Source organism: Taudactylus pleione, unplaced genomic scaffold (assembly GCF_031769625.1).
Source record: "Taudactylus pleione unplaced genomic scaffold, aTauple2 ptg000036l, whole genome shotgun sequence".
In the NCBI taxonomy this organism is placed as follows: domain Eukaryota; kingdom Metazoa; phylum Chordata; class Amphibia; order Anura; family Myobatrachidae; genus Taudactylus; species Taudactylus pleione.
This window is the reverse complement of record NW_028284438.1, coordinates 4260014-4283639: the sequence shown is the minus strand read 5'-3', so window position 1 is coordinate 4283639 and position 23626 is coordinate 4260014. Positions and strand designations below refer to the sequence as shown.

The following is a 23626-nucleotide window of genomic DNA, read 5'->3' as shown; positions in this document are numbered from 1 at the left end:
TGATTTGCTTAGCAACTATCTGTGGCAGCAGGTCCAGAAAGAAGTGAGGCATGGTGTAATAATACCTAGTGATCATTACAGAGAGGTCATCCCCTTGTGTTATCTTGTGCAGCCACAGCCTGATGCTGTATAGCTGGTGACAAGAGCATTTGTTATAGAGAATAAAGATGTACTGTACACAAGTGAAGGCTTATCCTTTTGCATGTCACTGTGAGTGTTTTTAGGTTATACTAACAGAAACAAGATAAGCCTCCACAGTTTTTCAGTGCATTTGTACTTGTCTTCTATCTAAGGGAATTTATTCATATTCTTATATACTCTTATATGATCTATATTGTGAAGTATAACCATGATAGTGCTAAAATCATGATTTTATTGAACTGTCATGAGTGACGTACAGTGGATTCACTTTGTATTATATACATTGGTAGACATTTACGGAACCAATGCAAAGAAAAGAGTTGATGTTTCCTATAGCGAACAATCAGATGTATTGATTGTTTTGATAGTTTTCTATGCTGTTCTCAAAATGACAGCTAGAATCTGACTGAGTGCAATGAACATTTTTCATTTGCACAAGTGTCATTAATATTCCCCAATTTTTTATTGTGATCCCAGGTGAATAAGCTTTTCAAAACTGGGTTATACTTAGGATATTCAACACAGGTGGAATTAACCTTAAATGTTCATTGGGCCTCATTTACAGTTCTAAAAAATGTGGCAACCTAACACATTTTTCATCTGCAACTTCACAATTTTTAACATATCACAGAAAAATAGATGCATGCCCCAAATAGCAGTTTCATTGTCCAACGTCTCCTCATTAATTTACATTTTATTTTGTTGTGCATTTTTATATATTGTATGTAAGTATTATACAGGGATGTTTTAAGAAACTAGTTCATCGATATTAATATAAAAAGCAACCGTGGGGTTGGGAGTACAAATTTACCACATGCTATACCTGATTTGTTCTGTTCCTGCAACAAGCATCTGCTCTAACTCCAGATCTCACTTTTGGAACTTTGTGATCCTCCTGACACGCTCTCTGCTGCACGGACTCTAGAGCGGCTAATACATCTGCTCCCCTCACAAGGGTTGAGCTTTTCTGCCTGCCATCCGTGGATACAGCCTGGTCATACCATCACGCTAGCCGGAGTTTCACTCAGCCTTCAGCGGGACTATCACCACCTCCTACACGCGGTCCCACTATTCCACCGAGTGGCTACATTGTATCATCATTAAAATCTGAGTTATTATCAGAGCACCTGCACCGCTTCACACGCGGCTCCACGTTACCACCCAGCGGCTTCTCCATTCCCCCTGGCTCTCCCCAATCCCGGGCTGAGCTTACCACCGTACACCAAAGCTGCTTGTTTCCCAGGACTTTATGAAAGTCTGCAGGTAAATTCCTCCTTTGGAAACTTTTTGTTTCAAACTGTAGGTACATCATTCATTCAATACCTTATTGACTCTGTTGGAGACTGCAAATGACTATATATGGAAACTATTCAGTTTTAATATTCCAGGGATTCACATTCAGGGATAGATCCAGTAGTGCTATCATTTTAACTAATTACAATGTTTATATTGGCAATGTTCATATATATATTTTTATAAAGATTGGATACTAATCGCTAGTTGTCTAAATGTTATTTAATAAATACCTATTTTTTTACATACTGATTTGAGCGTGATAAATTGGTACTCCCAACCCCACGGTTGCTTTTTATATATATATTCTGATATTTTGTGAGGGTGACTACCTCATTCAACGTTTTTGGGATTGGGAGTTGTTTAAAAACTCTACAGCGCCTGGGTTATATTTTGGATTAGTTCATCAATATTAATCCTGGTGTACGAGGAGCAAGTGCAGTGTGACAGTTGCAGCATGCTAACCGGAGGGCGGAGCTAGGGGCATATTTAATATCAAGTGATATTCTTGTTATCACTCGTTGCGAATCCTAATGGTGCTCCAACCAATCAGCTCCTAACTGTCATTTTTCAAACACATGAGAGTTAGGAGCTGATTGTTGGAGCATCATTTAATTAGTAACGAGCGGTAACAAGAGGACTAGGGGGCCTATTCATCATCACATACTTTTGTAAAAAATAAGTGTCAGGACCATTCATCAAGTTCAGAAAAAGCATTTTTTCGGAACTTGATTGTGTCACTGAATGCCATCCTGCCCCCAATAAACTTCACAGGCTGCTGTTTGCAAAGCAGCCTGTGAAGATATATCTGCCAGCCACAGCAGAGGGATCTATTAATATCTCTTCCTGCTGTGTCTGCACTGCAGAGCCCCGTAACTCGCACTGCAGACATATGACCCTCCGGACTCACAGAGAGAACACAGGTGAGCTGGGGTGGGTAGAAGATTCGGCGGCTCCGGATCGGATAACCGCTGGTGGGGGAGAGAGGAGGTCCTGATCGGACATTCGCGGGTGGGGACTGGACGGCAGGCGATCGGACACCCGGGGGGGGGGAGGTGGGGGCCGCATCGGACAGACACCAACGGGGGGAGGTGGGGCTGGGATTGGCCTGGGACAGACACCAGTGGGGAAGGCGAGACACGGAGCAGGGTCTGCGGGCAGGAAGTGTGGAGACAGGAAGAGGCTGTGGGCTGGGAGCAGAGAGTGCTAAGATAAATGAGAAAAAGTATCACAATTCCGAAAAGCTGACTCCGCAAAAAGAGTAGCTTTTCGTAAGTGATACTTTACTTAATGAGGAATGATGAATGCCTCCGAACGAACGCAGCGAGTTCAAAACTTAATTACCAGTAATGATAATTATGTAATGATGAATAAGCCCCTAGATGTGCCCCTTAGTCCTCAGTGACAGTCCTCGAGCAGCAGATGGTGGGAGCAGGATTGGTGGCAAGGGGCCCCCCTGGCTTGGGGGTCCATGTGCACTACATATCCTGCATCCATTGTTAATATGCCACTGATATTATAACTGCTTCACAGTATTTCAGCTGCTAGAACATTGCATGGATCTCTCACAGCTAAATCACTCATATACTATGTTACATGGAAACATTATTTCTTAATGAAATTTGTTCCTGAATACAGGGGCTTGTACTAGATTCTGACACCAGCCTAAATCATAGGATACATTTCACCAATTTACGTTCACTGTGAAATCAATCTCTCGCTCTCTCTCGTACTAATTAACACACGTGCTCAAGAATGGCTATCCTTAAAACCTGGACTGTTAGTGTGCCTTGAGGACCGTGGTTGGGAACCCCTGTTCTAGAGTAGCCTTTCTACAGTAAATGAAACTACAGTATGATGTACAGTGAGTACTGCTTAATAGACAGGGAATTTGTACTACACTGTACTGTATGATGATATACTTGGTTTTAGAGTGACACCTACAGACACATGTTAGTATAGTGATTTATTCTTTTGAAATATTTAGAAATCTAAAGTTTTTTGGTGTTTTGTTATAGAGTGAATAGTGATAAATACATCATAATAGTGTGATGTGCATACATGCTGTTTCAGTTACTGAACTGCAGGGAACAACTCCAAAGCAGGAAGTTATACTCTAATTGAGCTTTAAGCTGGGTACACACCTAAAGATTTTCTGTCCAACCATCCATTGGTTGGAATGAAAATCTGGTAACGTATGGGAGTAAATGATGATCAGCAATTTGCTCCTAAACGCCAGAAAACAGATGAAAATGGTCATTTTGACAAGTTTGTTAAATGTTTGATCTAAACAATTTGTTCAAACAACAGTTTTTGTCCATTTTCTGGCGTTTGGGAGCAAATTGATGATTGTCATTTGCTTTCATACCTTACCAGATTTTCATTCCAATCAACTAGTTGGATGGTTGGACAAAAAATCTTTAGGTGTGTACCCAGCCTAGTTCTGAAATAATCTTACTCCCACAAGTAGTGATTTAACATGGCAAAAGTGAGCCTTTTGTGCCCACTTCACTACCTTAAGCGGCCTATCCATTAGCAGATGTTTTTCTGAGCGATGAAAGACGAAAGATATACCTTGAAAATTCCGGTGGCTGTGCTGAACGATATCTGTCATGTACATGACAGTTTTTGGCAACGATGAACGATGTTGCATGACATCATTCAGGGAGTGGATTTTTTTCTCTGCAGTGCTCTGTAGCTGCTGCTAATATCTTTCGGCGTTCGTCATTTACCGCATATAAACTGCCAGATATTTCTAATATCTGGCAGCGATATGCGATAATTGACCAACATGTTGGAGAGATGAAAGATTCAATTTATCGGACGCAGGAGTACGCATCTGTCATCGTTCAGGGCCTATCCATAGCAGATAAATTGAACGATTGAACGATATATCGTTCTATCATTCAATTTATCTGCTAATGGATAGGCCCCTTTAGACTAAGAGGGTCATTCAGACCCGCTCGCGAGCGGCAGTATGCTCGCAAGCGGGTCGATGTTCCCCACTGCGCATGCGCACGACGGAGGGAGCTCCGTCGTGCGCATGCGCGAGACCCGGACTGCGACAGGAAAGCTGTCGCTCCGGGTCTCGCACCAAAGGGGGCGTGCTGTCGATGTTGATTGACAGCACGCCCCCTTTGGTGGGCGTGCCTGCCAGACGGAGGCGTTCCCGTGGGAACGCCTACCATCTGGGTCCAGCCCCACTGACATCACTAGTGATGTCAGTGGGAGTGATTTTGGCTCTGATAGAGCCAAAATCACTCCAGGGCTTGCGGCAGCGAGACCCTACCGCAGGGTCTCCGTCGCAAGCCCGATGGTCGCGATGGTCAAGACCATCGCGACCATCATCATGGACGCTCGCTATAGCTGTGGGTGGTAACCCACAGCTATGCGAGCGTCCATGAGGCCGCTCCAAAAAAAGGTAGGAGGGCCCTGATTCAGAGCGAGCGCTCTGGTCAGAGCGTTCAGCTCTGAATCAGGCCCTAAGTTTGCTGTATGGTTATTTTCTGTTATAATGACAAATTTTGACTTTAAAATAATTTTATTAAATACTACATTTATTTTTTTTTAAATCGCTATACTAAGGGCCGTATTCAAGTAACCACTTTTTTTAACGGGGATGAAAAAGGGTGGTAGCCTCGGGCTTTAACGCCTGGGGCTACTCAATTCCAGACCCTTATTCACCCAAGCCCCTTTTTAACGCCCATTAAATTAACATGTTAACGGGCATTAACACATAGAATCTGTGACAATTTCACGAACCTATGTTTTAACAGGGTCGTGGCATCCATTAACACACTATTTAACACGGATTTCTTTTCTAGCCTACTTAGGCTAAAAAAAAAAATCCCTGTTAAGTGCAGCCTTCGGGGCTAATTGAATAGCTCTGGGGATCAGTTAGCCCGCTGTAAATTACCACGGCTAATTGATTTTCCTCCTAAGTCATGATTGTGAAATGTTCTGCCACAATTTGGGTGGAAATGTGAGTGCTTTACTGAATATAAGAAATAACTGGTTGTGCAGTCTGGCTTAGTTTTTACACATATGCAGTCAAACTATGTAAAATATATGCAATTGTCCGTATTTAACAAGCAATTGTCACAATCAACGTATGTATATCTGCAATCTGCACTTCACAAGCATAGTTAGTTTTCTAAATTGCACTGCTTTACATATAAATACAACATCTGACAAGATTCAGCCCCTTGTCTTCTTCTCAAAATGATGGATATTTGGTGTAGACCATGTTCTGGATTGTTATTATTGGGAAAAAGCTTGGAATGTTTCACTTTATCTCCCTTGCCTCAGAACTACTTGGCTGAGAAATAAATTGCTTTTAAAACAAGGCACAAAGGTACAGTAGAGTGAATGTATTTTTTTTAATGTTCTTATGTAAACATTTAGGGCAAAATTTACTAAGCGGCGGGTTCTAAACCCCGGCGGTTAGGTGGTGGTTTGACGGCGGGTTCTATTCTGTTCTAAACCCCGGGGATTTGGTGGTGGTTTTGCAGTGGTTTCTAAATGACAGCCCTGTTCTATTCTATTCTAAAATGTGTTTTGACGGCAGTTTTGCAGCGGTTTTGGCCTTAGTAAATCCGCAGATAGCAAAACCACCGCCAAACCGCAGTCAAAACACATTTTAGAATAGAATAGAACAGGGCTGTCATTTAGAAACTGCTGCAAAACTGCCACCAAACCCCCGGGGTTTAGAATAGAATAGAACACGCCGTCAAACCGCCGGGGTTTAGAACCCGCCGCTTAGTAAATTTTGCCCATAGTATAGATAAATTGACAAGTGTCTATGTATATCTTGTTACACTAATAAAATATGAATATTATTTTATTGCATGGATCAATTTAATCTCATGCTCAGACCATAAATCTTGCAAGAACAAACAATGTTGATTGCCCGTCTTGTGCTTGAGATTGCAGTGGTACTGTACATGGCACATTCTAAGATCAAGTTAAAATAAAATGTGAGCATTTGAATTCAATTTCACATGAATGAGGCAATGTAGTGGCACATATAATGGTGATTTAACAAGATTGTGCTCATATGTTTTTTTAGACTCCTCTTTATCTTGTAAACCATGGAGAAACTGGACCAATTCGTTGTAACCGATGTAAAGCTTATATGTGTCCATTCATGCTTTTCACTGAGGGAGGAAGACGATACCAGTGTGGATTTTGCAACTTTATCAATGATGGTAAATCTGTTTTTAGTGCTTACTCTGATTTTATAGTTTGTTGTTAGTATTATTTTTATACCCTACTTGTCATGTGCCACAGTGCCCCAGAGCACTAAACAGTGGAAAAACACAGAGTGTATACAAAGCAGGGAATTACAAGTTAAACAGGATAAGTGTAGATATGAAAACAAAGAGTAGCTAGGTATTACAGTCTAGTGGTAAAAGGTAGGAGCTGAGACAAGAGTAATGAATGTGATTGAGAGTGGAGATTGGGTAAGAGGAGAGAGGGTTTACCAGTATTAGTGATATAGATGGTAGTAAATTAGCCATAAAGATGTTGGTTTTCAGAGAGCATTTAAAGGTTTGAAGGCTAGAAAGGAGTCTGATCAGGAGCAGTAAGGTGTTGTACAGATAAGTATTGGCACAAGATAATTATTTAAGGTGGGAATGAGTGGTGGTTATCAAGGAAATGGGTGAGATGCAGGTCAGAGGAATTTCTAAGGGAATGTAAAGGGAGACTATATATATATGTATATATATATATATATATATATATATATGTATATGTATATATATATATATATATATATGTATATATATATATTGCAATCCCTAGTTGATTTTATGTTTGGAGAATTCATTGGTTGCAAGCCTCTCCATGGACTGGTGTATCTTATCTGTTATATTCTTATGATATTCTTATAATAAGGTCAAGGCCATTGCTAGTTATCCCTTGTCTGAACGTAAGATGTAAGGAGAGGTGTTCCTGTGTGACTGTATCTTTCACTATCTCTTAGGGGCCTATGTATCAATGTTTTTCTCATAAAGTTATGTAGAAACTGCAGTTTCCAACTTTCTGCATAACTATGAATTGTTGCTATGCACTAAAAGCACAATGTAAGAGATTTCACCGAAATCTCTGGCAGAATTCTAATTAGCACTGCAGATCGCAGTTCCCATTATTATCAACGGTGACTTGGTCTCTGCCCTCTGTACAAATGTGCCCACATACATCTGGCCTCCTTGCATCCCTTCTAGTCGCACCATGCCGTGGCGTGACCTGATAGCACTGAGTTTCTTTTTACCTTGAAATGCGTCTTATTTGCACAGCAACTGTGGGTGCATCTGTATGCGACACGCTTCCCTTCAGTGTCACAGCCGCTGACACTGTAACATAGCATTTCGCATTCAGATACATCTGCATTCACACACAGAACATTTTGCGAATATGACGCATTTGAAGGTAAAAAGTCGCATGAAAAGCTCAGCGCTACTAAGTCACTCGGCACTCACACGTTATGTGTAACACGACTTGTAGCGCACAGGAGGATAGATGTACAGTACGTGGACACATCTGTACCAAACTCCACAAAGCAAAGCTTTTCAGAGTTTGGCCCCATTAGATTACACCATCTTGAGATGGTGTAATCTGCTTTAAGCCTATAGAGGCTCATAAGTAGAAGAGATAACTCCCAATCCTCCGGCTGGCGAAGGAAGCTGATACTGGGCCTGAATCAGAGATGTACGCTTACCCTATGGTTAGCGTACATCTCCAGTGGTGAGTGGGTCCTGTACATGTGCAGAATGTCGATTTCGTCCACAGACCCTCCCAAGCCGCAGCATGATTGACATGCTGCTGCATTTGGATGGCAGGGGCGTGGCTGTCCACCGTTCCCAGAAACGGAGGTGTGTCATCCCCGTTTTCCAGGAGGGATGAGGCCAGGGTCTGCATCAGTGGACGCAGATTTCCTGGCCCCGCATTTTCCAGGACCCAGCACTACCCTCAGGGGACGGCCTCCTATCTCTGATTGCTGTGTAAAGCTGGGTACATACTGGGCCATATATCGGCCGTTCAATCGAACAGCCAATATATCTTGAGCACATCGGCGGGGGTGTACCCCCAATATGTCTGTGAATGACGTTGTTCAGAGACATATCGCATCAGCTGTGCAGCACAACAGATGGCAGACATATCAGCAGTACATCTGCTGGTTTGTTTGGGAGACCTGCCGATCACCAGTACAGATGCTGCAGGAACTCAGCGGAGAGTGGCAGCTCAACTGGTTGGGCAGATTAAAATGCTCGCCCAGTTGTTGTACCATCAGGCCGACACATCGGGTGGGCGATTGGTAAGTATATATACACTTGCCAATCCTAGTGTGCAGGGTTGGACTGGCCCACAGGGGTACAGGGGAAACCCCTGGTGGGCCCCACAGCCTGAGGGCCCACCCCCTTCTTTAGGGAACAGGTTCCAGACTGTGCACTTTACCGGTATGAGAACAATATTTGTTCAGCTGATATCTCCTTATTGTAAGGTGTGCTCAGGTCTCACTCACTCCTGTGACTGAAGTCAGTGTCAACAGGGCAGCTCACTTCAATTCCAACCTCCGCTTCTATCGCTGTCAGCAGTGGGGCAGATCCTCTGTACTTCTGTCAGCTGAGTGGGATGTGAGTCAGACTGGCTCCTCCTCCTGGCTGCCTTTCCTGACCAGAATCACCACCTGCTCTGTCCCCACTCTGTCCGTCTTTCTCAGACAGGACAAATCACTGAGGCTCTCTGGAGCTGTCTCCTCAGCAATAAAGTGGACACCCCAGAAACTCCTCATGGGATCCAGCAGTTTACAATTAAACTAGTACCAGCACAGCTATATTAGTGAATAGAGGGCCTGATTCAGAGCCGCTCGTAAGCGGACGCTCGTTTGCTCCGAGCGATGTTCGCACATCTGCACATGCGTATGGGTCGTAATGCGCATGCGCCAACCAGTCATTGCGGTCGGAAATCGAGCGCTCGCAATAGCGAGTGCCTGCTAATTTCAGTGACAGGATGAGGCGTTTGTGGGTGGTAACAGGGGAAGGTGCTTGAAAATGGGGAGTGGTGATCCGAATGCAGGCGTGCCAAAAGGTCAAAACGGGCGTTTTAAGGGTGTGCATAATTAACAAAGCAGTGTCATCGACCACGTCACTTGGTTGTTTCTTAGCCTGAACTGTTCGCATGATTGCGGTAGGAAAATCCTACCACAAGCACTGCGAGCAGTTCAGATGCCTTTCGATGTACTCGATTAATCAAATAAATAGCAGAGATGACGTAGGATGCGAGCGGCCAGGGGGCGTCTTTACAAAATAGCGAGCGCATGTTTCGTTCGCTCGCTCAGACATAGAGGCGTAACCGCAAAGAGTGAGCGCTCAATTTAAATAGCCGGCCCCTTTTTCTGAACGAGCGAGCGCAAATAGCGTCCGGCTCTGAATCAGGCCCAGAATACCTTTAGTTTTAGCACATACTAATAATCCAGGCTATCACCAATAAAACATTCAGTACAGTAACTAAAGGTAGGGTTAACAATGTTTTATTTTTCTCATATCTACCATGAGCTGTGTTTCCCTTAACACTTCAACTTAACCCCTCACAGTTACAGTTGTGACCAAAAAGTGTATATTGCAGTTTTCACAAGACCCCTGATCCAACTTCTGACCGATAAATCCCCTGCCACACGATACATCATGTTATACGTCTGTTGTTGTGTCATTTATGATTGGATGTGGTTCCACCCTCCCCTCACTTTAGCTTTGGATTCAGGTCTACTCTTGCTCCTATTTTTGCTTTTTAGTTTATTTACTTAATGTGATTCTGATCCATCGTATCTTGGCATATGTATCCACATTTCATTGCTTTATTTGCATACCTAAATTGAGTTATTTATGATTTCATGCATCAATAAAAGAAAAAAATAATTCTGCAATAAATTTTATGATGGATCTAAATAATGAAATTATATATTTTTTTAACTTATTGAATGTTCTTATTTTTTTAAAACATTTAAAGTGGGCAAAATGATAAACACTGAAATAAAATGGTAAGGTAAAAGTATTTGTGTACAGAGTGTTAAAAAAAACAGCTAAATTAATACAATGTATTTATATATATATTTATCATAACAGATATGAATGTTGATTATAGCAACCTGTTACCTTTAGTGTTTTTAAATGTTTAATTTGCATTAAATACAGGGAAGTTTTAAGTATTAAATGACCCACAAATAAGTTAAAATGATCTTTTCTGTTATCAGATGCCATGCCTTGAATACACAGGGACTGCTTATATTCATACTGCACATGCACCTGAAGCAAGTGTCCACTACTACAGATTATGTAGAGTCATAAGCAAACCAAACACATTTACACTTGCCACTGGATGGGGATAACTGGGTTGTAATAAAGCGTTCTCATGTAGGATAAGTACATAGGGGGCATGCTGATGGAAGTGCAGGCTATGCAGAATTGTGCTTATGCAAAAATATGCCTGTTATCCGATGGATCTTATGCACCTAGTATAGGAGAGCTGGGGTAAGTGCACACTGGTTATATATATAACCAGGCTTACAGATATCAGCTGCCAACCGTAGAGATGCATCATATCTGCATACGGGTGGATATACGCATTTAGGCCCTCATTCAGAGCCGTTCGCTATTTGCGTTCGTTCGTTCAAAAACAAGGGGTGGCTATGCAAATGATCCGTTCGCACATTGCAGTCTGTTCACACCTCTAAGTCTGAACGAGCGAGCAAAACATACGCTCGTTTATTTGATAAAAACGCCCCCTGGCCGCTCGCACCATACGTCATGTCCGCTATTTATTAGATTAATCGAGTACATCGAACAGGATAAGAACTGCTCGCTATTCTTGTGGTTGGTTTTTTCAACCGCTATTTTGCGAGCAGTTCTGAGTTAAAAAAAACCAAGTGACGTGGTCATTGACGCTGCTGTATTAATTATGCACACCCATAAAACGCCCGTTTTGACCTTTAAGCACGCCTGCGATCGGATTTCCACTCCCCGTTTTCAAGCACCTTCCCCTGTTACCACCCACATACGCCTCCTTCAGTCACTCAAAATAGCAGGCATTCGCTATATTGCGTACAAATGATTTTCGGCCGCACTGACCGGTTCGCGCATGCGTACTAAAAACCGTACGCATGCGCAGATGTGCGAACATCGCTCGGAACGAGCGTACTGCCGCTAGCGAGTGGCTCTGAATGAGGGCCTTAGTTCCATGTGCACAATACAGGAGCAATTACGTTCCATTTGCGTTCAGCTCTGCATCAGCCCCAGTGATTATTTGTTTTCCATGTCTCGTGTAATTCTTTTACCTTATTTACACATATTACCTTGTCTCCAATTGTAATGTGTTACATGTGTAAATATTGAAGTTGTATTCTTTCCTCTTGGCACTTTATAACACTAATTATAACTTTGCAAGAGGAGTACAAAAACCTATTAAAGGTGTTACTTGATTTGTTTGATCTTTAAAAAGTGCTTTTAAAATTCTGAAAGGCAAAAATGGCAGCCGGTGAAAATAAAGTTAGGACAACTCTGTTATCTAAATTGTTGCAAAGTGAAACAGAACTCGCTACACCTGGAAGTCATGGTTTTAACTAGTATTAAAAAAAATAATGCTTTAGCTTGCCCAACTGCTTGTCCGTACAATTTCTTTATAAAGGAGACCTTTATATATAAATTTTTTGTAGCCATGGGCATACTCATGTAGGTTAGGGTTGCCAGTACTAGTTGGGATTAGTAGCAACAAATACATATTCTATTTTTTTTTACACCAACCAGGGGCATTGCTAGACCTATGGGAGCCCTTTAGTAAAATTTCCACGGCCCTCCACTCCTCCTATCCCCGCCCACTACTCAGAGTGGGATAGGCACTCACCTTCCTGAGCCACGTGGGCGGCTTTTCATTTCAGTGTTCTGCTTACAGGGTTCCATCTCTCCTCACTGGTGCTTGAAGGAGGTATGGCCATGGTCAGGGGATGTCTCAGCAGGCTCAGCACAGCCACACCTCCTGACAGCATTAGTAAAGAGACATGAAGCCACTGGGGACAGCAGATGAGCTGCCCTGCAAGCACCACGCTGATAAGAAATGAAAAGCCACCCACGGGGAGGGGTGGGGGAGGGGCTCAGGAAGGTAAGCACCCACCTGTTGGCAGTGTAACTGGATGCAGGGGGAGGACCAGGCCCTGGAGGCGCCCCGGGCCCCATAGCAGCTGCACTCCCTGCACTTACTATAGCTACACCCTTGACAACAGTCAGATAGGGGTGTTAGATGGAGCTCAAGTTCTTTCAGAACATACCAGATTTTTCCTAAGGGGAGGCAGGAAAGGCTAATTTTGTTTGTGGACCTGATTCCTCTAGGAAATTCAGACCCATTCTGAACAGGCTGAGGTTGTGTCCAACTATAATAGTGGGACCACGTGCTGCAGATTTCTGTGTTTTTGTGTGACCAGCCCAGCCTCTAAAAAGCCTGGTACACTGGGGGTGTTCAAGCATCCACAGCACCTACAGAAATGGCTCCTATGGGTCAGGGTTTTACAGAACAGCAGATTTTCACTGTACCCCATCAAATTTAAGATTTAGAAATTTGCAAGATCTCTGATTTAGAGGGACCATGCTTGACAGATACTGGCTACAGTGCCTCTAATAATACTGTGTATACTGTAAGGTGCATAAATATTGGGACATTGACATAATTTTCATATTTTGGCCTCTATTCACCACCACAATGGCTTTGAAATGAAACAAACAAGATTTGCTTTAACTGCAGACTTTCAGATTTAATTTGAGGGTAATTACATCCAAATCAGATGAACGGTGTAGGAATTACAACGGTTTCTATATGTGCCTCCCACTTTTTAAGGGGCCAAAAGTAATGGGACAAACTAAACAATCCTAAATCTAACTTTCACTTTGTAATACTTTGTTGCAAATCCTAATTACAGCATGAAGTCTGGAATGCATAGACATCACCAGACGCTGGGTTTAATCCCTGGTGATGCTCTGCCAGGCCTCTACTGCAAATGTCTTCAGTTCCTGCTTGTTCTTGGGGCATTTTCCCTTCAGTTTTGTCTTCATCAAGTGAAATGCATGATCAATCGGATTCAGGTCAGGGGATTGACTTGGCCATTGCATAACATTCCACTTTTTAGCTTTAAAAAACTCTTTGGTTGCTTTTGCAGTATGCTTCAGGTCATTGTCCATCTGCACTGTGAAGCACCGTCCAATGAGTTCTGAAGCCTGAATATGAGCATATAATATTGCCCGAAACACTTCAGAATTCATTCTGCTGCTTTTGTCAGCAGTCACATCATCAATAAATACAAGGGAACCAGTTCCATTGGCAGCCATACATGCCCACGCCATGACACTACCACCACCATGCTTCACTGATGAGGTGGTATGTTTTGGATCATAAGCAGTTCCTTTCCTTCTCCATACTCTTCTCTTCCCATCACTCTGGTACAAGTTGATCTTTGTCTCATCTGTCCATAGGATGCTGTTCCAGAACTGTATTGGCTTTTTTAGATGTTGTTTGGCAAACTCTAATCTGGTCTTCCTGTTTTTGTGGCTCACCAATGGTTTACATCTTGTGGTGAACCCTCTATATTCACTCTTGTGAAGTCTTCTCTTGATTGTTGACTTTGACACATATACACCTACCTCCTGGAGAGTTTTCTTGATTTGGCCAACTGTTGTGAAGGGGTTTTTCTTCACCAGGGAAATAATTCTTCTGTCATCCACCACAGTTGTTTTCCGTGGTCTTCCGGGTCTTTTGGTGTTGCTGAGCTCTCCGGTGCGTTCTTTCTTTTTAAGAATGTTCCAAACAGTTGATTTGGCCACACCTAATGTTTTTGCTATCTCTCTGATGGTTTTGTTTTAATTTTTCAGCCTAATGATGGCTTGCTTCACTGATAGTGACAGCTCTTTGGATCTCATATTGAGAGTTGACAGCAACTGATTCCAAATGCAAATGTCACACCTAGAATCAACTCCAGACCTTTTACGTGCTTAATTGATAATGAAATAACGAAGGAATAGCCCACACCTGTCCATGAAATAGCTTTTGAGTTGATAGTCCTATTACTTTTGGCCCCTTAAAAAGTGGGAGGCACATATAGAAACCGTTGTAATTCCTACACCGTTCACCTGATTTGGATGTAATTACCCTCAAATTAAATCTGAAAGTCTGCAGTTAAAGCACATCTTGTTTGTTTCATTTCAAAGCCATTGTGGTGGTGAATAGAGACCAAAATATGAAAATTCTGTCAATGTCCCAATATTTATGCACCTGACTATATGTACTGTATGCATTGATGATGCAAACAATGATTTTGTTTAGTATATATTTATTAAATTAAACTTATGAGCTGACTGTTAAAATATGACTTACTAAAATGTATCTTTATGTACAGTTTTTATTGTATTGTTTTATATTTATATTATTTTATATATAATTTTTTCTTGTTTTTTTCCAAATACGCCTCCTGAACATTAACTCCACCAGCGGGATAGCCTTCCCCTTGCAGTGTATCTTCTGTAAAAGTCTTTCTGCGTAAATCTTGCTGAAACCATTAATAGATTTAAATCAGGATCTTCTTTTACTTTTTCCAACTGCTGCACATTAAGCTCCATTTGCTTATGGTACTTGTGCTGAAGACAAACTCTGCACTATGTTTGTATGTCGTCCCACATGTATTAATTTCCTCCTGAATGTGTGGTCCTGATCGCTATAAACAGGATAAATGAGGACAACAGTGGCGTAACCAAAACTGTGTAAGTCCCTCTGGCTTTGGGGCTCCATCCCATTAACCCCCTTCCTCCCCAAAATAAATTACATCATACACCATTGATTATACTAGTGTGTTTTGTGTCTTTCAATCACTTTTGTATCCATTAAATAACGTTTTACAAACTCTGTGTGTACAACAGTCTGATGTACTTTACTGACAAACTATACAGTATCTCTATTGTCAGGATGTCTCCCAGGCATTTTAAAATATATTAAATTTTCTTCTTGATTAATTTTAGGATTATGAATAGTTTGTGTTTCTATACTCCTGTACGTTAATCATTGCCTTTAGCATTTTACTTACTTAATTTCTTTCTCAAATGCAGCCAGTGTAAAACATGCTTTCTAATAATTATATTACAGTACCTCTGGGCTATTGTATCCTTTTTTACAAAATAACAAGAACAGTGCTTCTTCTTATTAAACAGAAAATAAAATTAAGCGTCGGGACATAAAATGATGTCGGTACTACCTGTCCTTGGGCTAGTTTAGAAAATCATGAGAAAACAATGGAAATATAACTATAAAAGCTGTACCAAAATAACATAGTGGAAAATGTGCATAGAAAGGTGTCTAAGAAAATGTTCTTTATATTTCTTGCCTTATTGTGGAATAATATTATTATTATTATTATTATTGTTATTATTATTATTATTCATTATTATTATACACCAATCAGCCATAACATTAAAACTACTGACAGGTGAAGTGAATACCATTGATTATCTTGTTACAATGGCACCTGTCATATTAGGCAGCAAGTGAACAGTTAGATCTTGAAGTTGATGTTTTGGAAGCAGGAAAAATGGGCAACCGTAAGAATCTTTGACAAGGGCCAAATTATGATGGCTAGACGACTAGGTCAGAGCATCTCTAAAGCTTCAGGTCTTGTGGGCTGTTCACAGTATGTAGTGGTTAACACATACCAAAAGTACTCCCAGAAAAGACAAGTGGTGTACCGGCGAAAGGGTCATGGGTGCCCAAGGCTAATTAATATGCATGGGGAGTGAAGGCTAACCTGTGTGATCCATTCCCACCGGAGAACTACTGTACCACAAATTGCTGAAAGAGTTAATGCTAGCTATGATAGAAAGATGTCAGAACGCACAGTGTATCACAGCTTGCTGTGTAGTCACAGACCGGTCAGAGTGCCCATGCTGTCCCCTGTCCATGGCAAAAGCTTCTACAATGTGCACGTGTGAGCGTCAGAACTAGACCATGGAGCAATAGAAGAAGGTGGCCTGATTTAATGAATCACGTGTTCTTTTACATCATGTGGATAGATGGGTTCGTGTGCGTCGTTTACCTGGGGAAGAGGTGGCCAGAATGCATTATCTGAAAAAGGCAAGCTGGCGGAGGCAATGTAATGCTCTCGGCAATGTTCTGCTGGGAAACCTTGGGTCATGGCATTCATTTGGATGTTTCTTTGACACATACCACCAATAGATGTGTCCTCATACATCCAGCCTCATTCCCCCATGCAGTACGACTGGCGTGAGTGAGCTGCCAGGTCCTGTTCTACTCTACTAACGGTGAGCGTCTTTTTATGATGAAAATGCGTGCAATATGATGTGATTAGGATGCACCAGCAGACTTTGCTGATTAATTTGATATGTGATACTTGTATATCTGTGTGCACCTGAGTCTGCATATGATCCACAATGGAACTTTGAATGAAAAAAGCGGACGCTACATTGTAGCACTTTGATTCAGACCTGCTCGCTAGGTTGTGTTCGCTCACAGCCGTCCGATGTTTGCAATCTGCGGAATGCATCGCAGTGCACGTGCGCGAACTAATCCGTGCGGTCTGGAAGTGTTCGCTCACTGCGCATAGACAGCTCACTAGAATGAGAGACAGGAGATGCCATTTGTGGGTGGTGACAGGGGTTTGTCGATGGAAACGGGGGAGTGGTGGTACGAACGCAGGCGTGCCTGAGCATCTTAATACCGTTTAAGAGGCATGCATAATTAAAACTTAGCATCATAGTAATCGTCACATGGTTGAAATTCACACTGAAGCACTCGCAGTGCTTGCGGTAGGGTATGGTCAGCCACAAGTGCTGCGATCGCTTCCGATGGTATTCTATGTTATCGATGGTTGCATACACATCCTGGAGATGACGTGATTAAGTGGGCATCTTAAGACAGGCTGGTGGGCATCTGCAATCACACCACGATTGCACGCCAAGACATAGTGGGCGTGCTGAAGCCTTGCCGTGCGATTGTGGATTTGCATACTTTCGCTGCGTGCGAACGCATCTAGCGAGCAGGTCTGAATTGAGCCCTCAATCCGATCAAGCATTTGTGGGATGTGATGGAAAATCAAGTGTGAGCCATGGAGGCCCCACCTCAAAACTTACAGGACCTAAGGGATCTACTGCTAACATCTTGGTGCCAGATACCACAGGATACCTTCAGAGGTCTTGTGGAGTCTGCCTCAACTGGTTAGAGCAGTTTTGGTGGCATTGGGAGGGGGGACTACCTACACAATATTAGGAAGGTGGTTTTAATGTTACAGCTCATTGGTGTAGATGAAGTATATGAGACAAAGCAGATTTATGGGCTGATCCAGTTACACGCTTGTGTATGACTTGTGTGCATGGAAATAAATGTGGATTTTCGCTTGTATCCAGAGTTAACCTCATCTATATTGCCACCACCCCCATCCTTCTGCTTGTTGAAGTAGTAATTACTATCAGCGAGCACTTACAACAAACCTATACAAGGTGCAATAGATCCTCTCTATGGCCCTCATTCAGAGCCGTACGCTCTGAGCAGAGCGCACGCTCTGAATGAGGGCCGGGCTCCATGAAAATGGAGCGTCCTCCTGGACGCTCGTATAGCTGTGGGTCACCACCCACAGGCTATACAAGTGTGCATTGTGATGGCCACGATGGTCGTGACCATCGCGACCATCGAAATTGCGTGCCGGAGCCTGCGGTTGAGGTTTTCAACCGCAAGCTCCGGAGTGATTTTGGCTCTATCAGAGCCAAAATCACTCCCACTGACATCACTAGTGATGTCAGTGGGCCGGCTTTTGACGGGAGGCGTTCCCGTGGGAACGCCCCCGTCAGGGAGGCACGCCCCCGGCACGCCCACCAAATGGGGCGTGCTGTCAATCAACATTGACAGCACGCCCCCTTTGATCGGACACAACGAGCGAAGGACTTTCCTTCGCTCATCGCGTCTGGCGCATGCGCACGACGGAGCTCCCTCCGTCGTGCGCATGCTCAGTCCATAACATCGACCCACTTGCGAGCGGACAGCCGCTCGCGAGTGGGTCTGAATCAGGCCCTAAATCAGATGGATCTCACTCATCATAGCCCACAATTCCGCCTACACGCCCACAACACTTCCTTAGAACATTTATACTACATGTGAGCTCCCTGTTGACACCCTCTTATGCTGATTCAGAAGCAAGTGGAGAAGCGACTGAGTTGCTAATGACTCGCAAGATCTGCATGCATAAAATGAACAACTGCTGCAGAAAAAGCTGTCTCTCTAGAAGCCTTCTAAATGTTGCTCTGTGACCACAGAGTTCTGGCTATGCCTCTGTTTGTGGACATCGTTATGTATTTTGCACGGAGCTCATCTTGAAATGGTGTGTCTGAGAATAAAGACATAAATGTACTTTATTTACACCAAGTATTCTGCACCTGCACTTTGTATGCAAATGCATCCAACTCAAAATTAGAGATGTGTGTTTCGCTTTTATTCGGATATGTTTGGATCTGAAAAACGGCATCATATTGGCTATCCGGCTCTCACATGCCAATAAGCCAATAAGAGAAATCCAAACTAATATGAACTTGTGATAATTTAGTGATAAGTACAGAATAAAACTGAACCTGCACATCTATACTCAAAATATATATCAGTGTGCTTTATTAAGTGGTATGATGAAAAAAATAAAATGGGGAAATTATCTCTCTTTAGGGAGAATGTCATTAGCTTGGAATGTAGTTATGAGCGGTCATCGGTCTAAGGGCCTGATTCAGAGCCGGACGCTATTTGCGCTCGCTCGTTCAGAAAAAGGGGCCGGCTATTTAAATTGAGCGCTCGCTCTTTGCGGTCTGTTGACGCCTCTATGTCTGAGCGAGCGAATGAAACATGCGCTCGCTATTTTGTAAAGACGCCCCCTGGCCACTCGCATCATACGTCATCTCCGCTATTTATTAGATTAATCGAGTACATCGAAAGGCGTCTGAACTGCTCGCAGTGCTTGTGGTTGGATTTTCCTACCGCAATCATGCGAACAGTTCAGGCTAAGAAACAACGAAGTGACGTGGTCGATGACGCTGCTTTGTTAATTATGCACACACGCCTGCGTTCAGATCTCCACTCCCCGTTTTCAAGCACCTTCCCCTGTTACCACCCACAAACGCCTTATCCTGTCACTCAAATTAGCAGACACTCGCAATTTTGCAAACACATGTTTTCCGACCGCACTGACTGGTTGGCGCATGCGCATTACGACCCATACGCATGCGCAGATGTGCGAACATCGCTCGGAGCGAACGAGCGGCCACTTATGAGCGGCTCTGAATCAGGCCCTAAATCCCGACGGGGGAAGCCCAACAAGGGACTTAAGATAGGCGTTGAAATACCAACGCCGGAATGCCAGCCCGAATGAGGTAAGGAGGGGGCACCCTTAGCAATGGTGTCTCCAGTGGTGGGGCTGCAGTGCAGTCCAAAATTCAAATAGGGGAGACACACCAATTGCCCTTTCAAACATTGCCGGCCGGGCCTCACTGGCAGTTGGTGTTGCTCCCCTATTTGAATTTTTGAATGCGCTGCAGCCCCACCCCTTAGTGTTAGCCGCGGGGGGAGGGTAGGTTTAGCTAGCTTAGTGGGGTTAACGTTAGGTTTTGTGGGGAGTTTAGAGTTAGGCACCCCTAGGAGGGGGGGATTATGTTTAGGCACCACTGGGGGGTTTAGGGTTAGACACTAAGGGGGAGGGTTAGGTTTAGGCACAAAGGGGGGAGACTTAGGCTTAGGCACTAACAGGGATGGTTAGGGTGCGGGGTGGGGAGAGTTAGGGTTAGGCTACAAGAAGGGAGGATTACAGTTAGGGGGAGAAGGTGGGAGGGTAAGTATACTTACCCGACCCCTGTCGGGATACTAACCATTGGGATGCCGCTGTCGGTATTGTGACAGGAGGCATCCCGACAGCCGGCATTACATACCGATTCCGCTTTTTAATACTATATTATTATGAAACATACTTTAATCAGCACTGTCCTCTTACTTCCACACACTGAGGAATGCATACTTACAAAATGAGGTTATTAGCAGCAATCACAAGTGATCTCCAAGTGGAGAGACACTATTATAAAAATATTTATGAAATAAATCAATCTGTAGTTGTGGAATGGGTTCAAAAATTATGTCTCACCACATACTTCCAGATAACACTTTCACAGTCACAAGAAGTTGGGGAACTGGACATTTTAAATAAAATAGTTGTTTTAATAAGTTCCATGTGCCTATGGATTTCATGGCTTCAACATCTATTAATCTTCCAGTGACAAGCCTATTTCACTGAAGATGCCATGCCATATTTGTCCAAGAATTACTGTATGTGACTCATGAGCAAGTGTTTCTGTGATTTTGGATGAGTCCCAAGTTTTCTTTTTGTCGGAACAAGTCCTGCTAGACATTAAAATGATCTTGGATATCCTCATTTGAATTGTTGTGGCACAGTCCTTTGCCTAAAACAGTAATCTTTTCAACTTTGAAACTTGAGCACAATCACTGATGCTGAGAGTTTTCTCTCCCTCCCTGGCAAGAAGTGGACTTTTCCAATTAACTAAAAGTAAATAGGCCATCTCTTCTTCTAAGCACACATGCTGTATTTTTTATTTATTTGCAGAGTAAGGATTTAAACAAATGTAATTTAAGATGGCTGCAAACTGACTTCATGCTGAATTTTATGTTGATTGCCATGTTTAACATGGATACATTATGTTTATGAAAAAGCACCTTATTGGTGTGGGTTTATCGCATAGTTTTAGTTAGAATGAGTTTTGTTGCAGTCAGCATAATGCTTTTTGTGTGCCTGTATTAGTGGAAACCAGGTCAGGCTGTCTAGTTCTGGGGTTGGTTAAGGATTTTAGGAGTGGGTCATGCTGTCCGTTTTTACTAGTTTATTACAGTGCTTTCTCATTCTTTATAATGGTTGTTCCAGCATTTGAGCAGGTCAATGTGACATCTGCTGGTAGAAAAATTAACTTCATGTAACAAAAAAAAAAAAAATTGTGACTTGATAGTTTGAGAGACAAACTTCATGTGCTGTGTTTTATTTAAGAGCGATGGCATCATGATTCACCAGGTGTTTTTTAAAGTTAGCTACATCTGTACTAGAATAACTCTTAAGCTGGGTACACATGTAATTTAGTGTGTACCCAGCGATGCGAGTGACAACCCCACTGCCGAAGAGCCAACATATCGGGCGGCCAGTACACATTAGACGATCCAGTGTCCGACCGCCGATATGTCGGCCCCTGCTGCATGGGGTCGTCAGCCACATCATCGGGTTGAGCTACATGTAGGGCCGACCTGACGTTGCAACTGACAACCCCATGGGAGCGCTCACCTTACGACATAGTGGGTACAGACTGCATGATTTGAACGATTTGTTGTTCCGATCCGTCGGAATCAGGCAAATCGTTCACAAAATCACTAAGTGTGTACCCAGATTTAGGTTAAGGTACTCAGAGTTACATTTTAATGATTTGTTGAAACACTTGTCCTGTTACCAGTTGAACACGTACCTTGTGAATTTAAGACCTTGATACTTTGGTTACTGTAGTTACATTTATAGCAGAACCAGCAGGATTGGGAAGAAATTCAAGAGAACATATTTGCCATTGAAACCTGCAAATTAATTTTGGTTTTGTGTTAATGCACAAAACATTGGCCTATTTTCTCATATAGGTCTCTTTGACCATTATGCCTTGTGGTCTGTGACTTTAATATGCATGGTGGTACAAAGGTAAAAAAATTAGGAGACACTGTTTTCTTGAAAATCTGGAACCTCAGACTCCTATTAAATGGAACTTTTTCTCGTATACTAGATATCATTAGGTGTAAACTTGTATTAGTATGGTGACTACATGACAGGTCTGAACGGGTCATCTGGCACTTCTGGCAAATGGCAGAAGGGAACTGGCCATCTGTCACTTCTGGCAAATGGCAGAAGGGCTAATGGGTTGATTGGCCAGATTGAGTGTGTGAATGCTTGGCCGAGGAGTTCTGCTTCAAAGTGCTCTGCATAGCCAGCATGCTGAGATGGGGTGTGCATTTAGGCCACACCACAGTGACTTGTGGCATGCCCTCATTTATCCGTGGCTGCGCCCTTTTTCCATGTGCTGAATATCACCCCCCAGTCTGTCCCTGCTATGGAGTCTATTTATGAAAGACCGAAAAGCCCTATTTCTGATAGAAACAACTGTTTTTCCCTCTATATTAAAGGATACTGCTGACTATAGTGCTCTTTGAGTATCGTTGGTGGTAGCCATTGCTGGGGATGGGGCTCTCGCTCTCACTCATTGACACGTGGGCTAGACATCTGTATATAGGAAAGGAGGGAGCTAACAGACTCAGGACATGGGTTTACCACCAGCCAATAAGGATTAAGGGCCTGATTCAGCAAGGAGCACAGTTGCTTATACGCATGCAATCGGTCTATTGTTGCGTACTGCGTATATGCATTGTAGTGTGCGATCTAGCCACTGCGATCGGGACAGAGATTGCAGAGAATACATAGACCCATGGCAGAGGAATTCACAGGAAATGCCGTTTGCGGGTGGTGATGGGGGGTGGGTGGTCAGGCGAATGCAGGCGTGCCAGTCCGTTTCAACGCTGTTGCATGGGTGTGCATAAATTAGCCACTGCGTTACCAGATGCCACCTGAGGCCTCATAGCGCGCGCTGAAGTAAGCAATTCCTGAGTAAGGTCTGTGCTTCATTAAATGTCCGATGTTACCGATTGTTTCTCTATGTTGGCCAAGTATACGGATGTGAGTAAGGGGAAGTGGCCGTCCTTATGTCAGGCTGCAGTTGCAAACATTTACATGTCACCGCTGATTTTAACAACTGCATTGCGTGCATATAAGCAGAATAGCGATCCGGAGTGAATCAAGCCCTGAGTTCCAGCTGGGGTGTAGTTTAGTGGTTTTAAATGGGTTGTTTTTTTGTGGATGATTAATGCAGGACAAGCTGGCTGATCTAATGGACAGCTACATAGGTAGGTCTATAGCATACAAATGATAAAAAGGGACTGTTACATTGCACCTGTTGGTCTTAATTGACCACCTCTATTGATAACTTAAGTAAGTAGTCCATAAGTAATGTATTGCTACTTCCAAGTTAGATTTTAA

General features: G+C 43.0%; 1 protein-coding gene across 1 annotated transcript in view; it reads left to right on the top strand.

Annotated features, from left to right (window-relative positions):
• The window catches only part of SEC24D (SEC24 homolog D, COPII component), a 160024-nt gene that overhangs the window by 76296 nt on the left and 60102 nt on the right, over nucleotides 1–23626 (top strand). The window contains exon 9 of the mRNA XM_088452248.1: nucleotides 6503–6641. Within this exon, the coding sequence (XP_088308374.1) occupies nucleotides 6503–6641 (139 nt within the window). The remainder of the gene's footprint in view (nucleotides 1–6502; nucleotides 6642–23626) is intronic.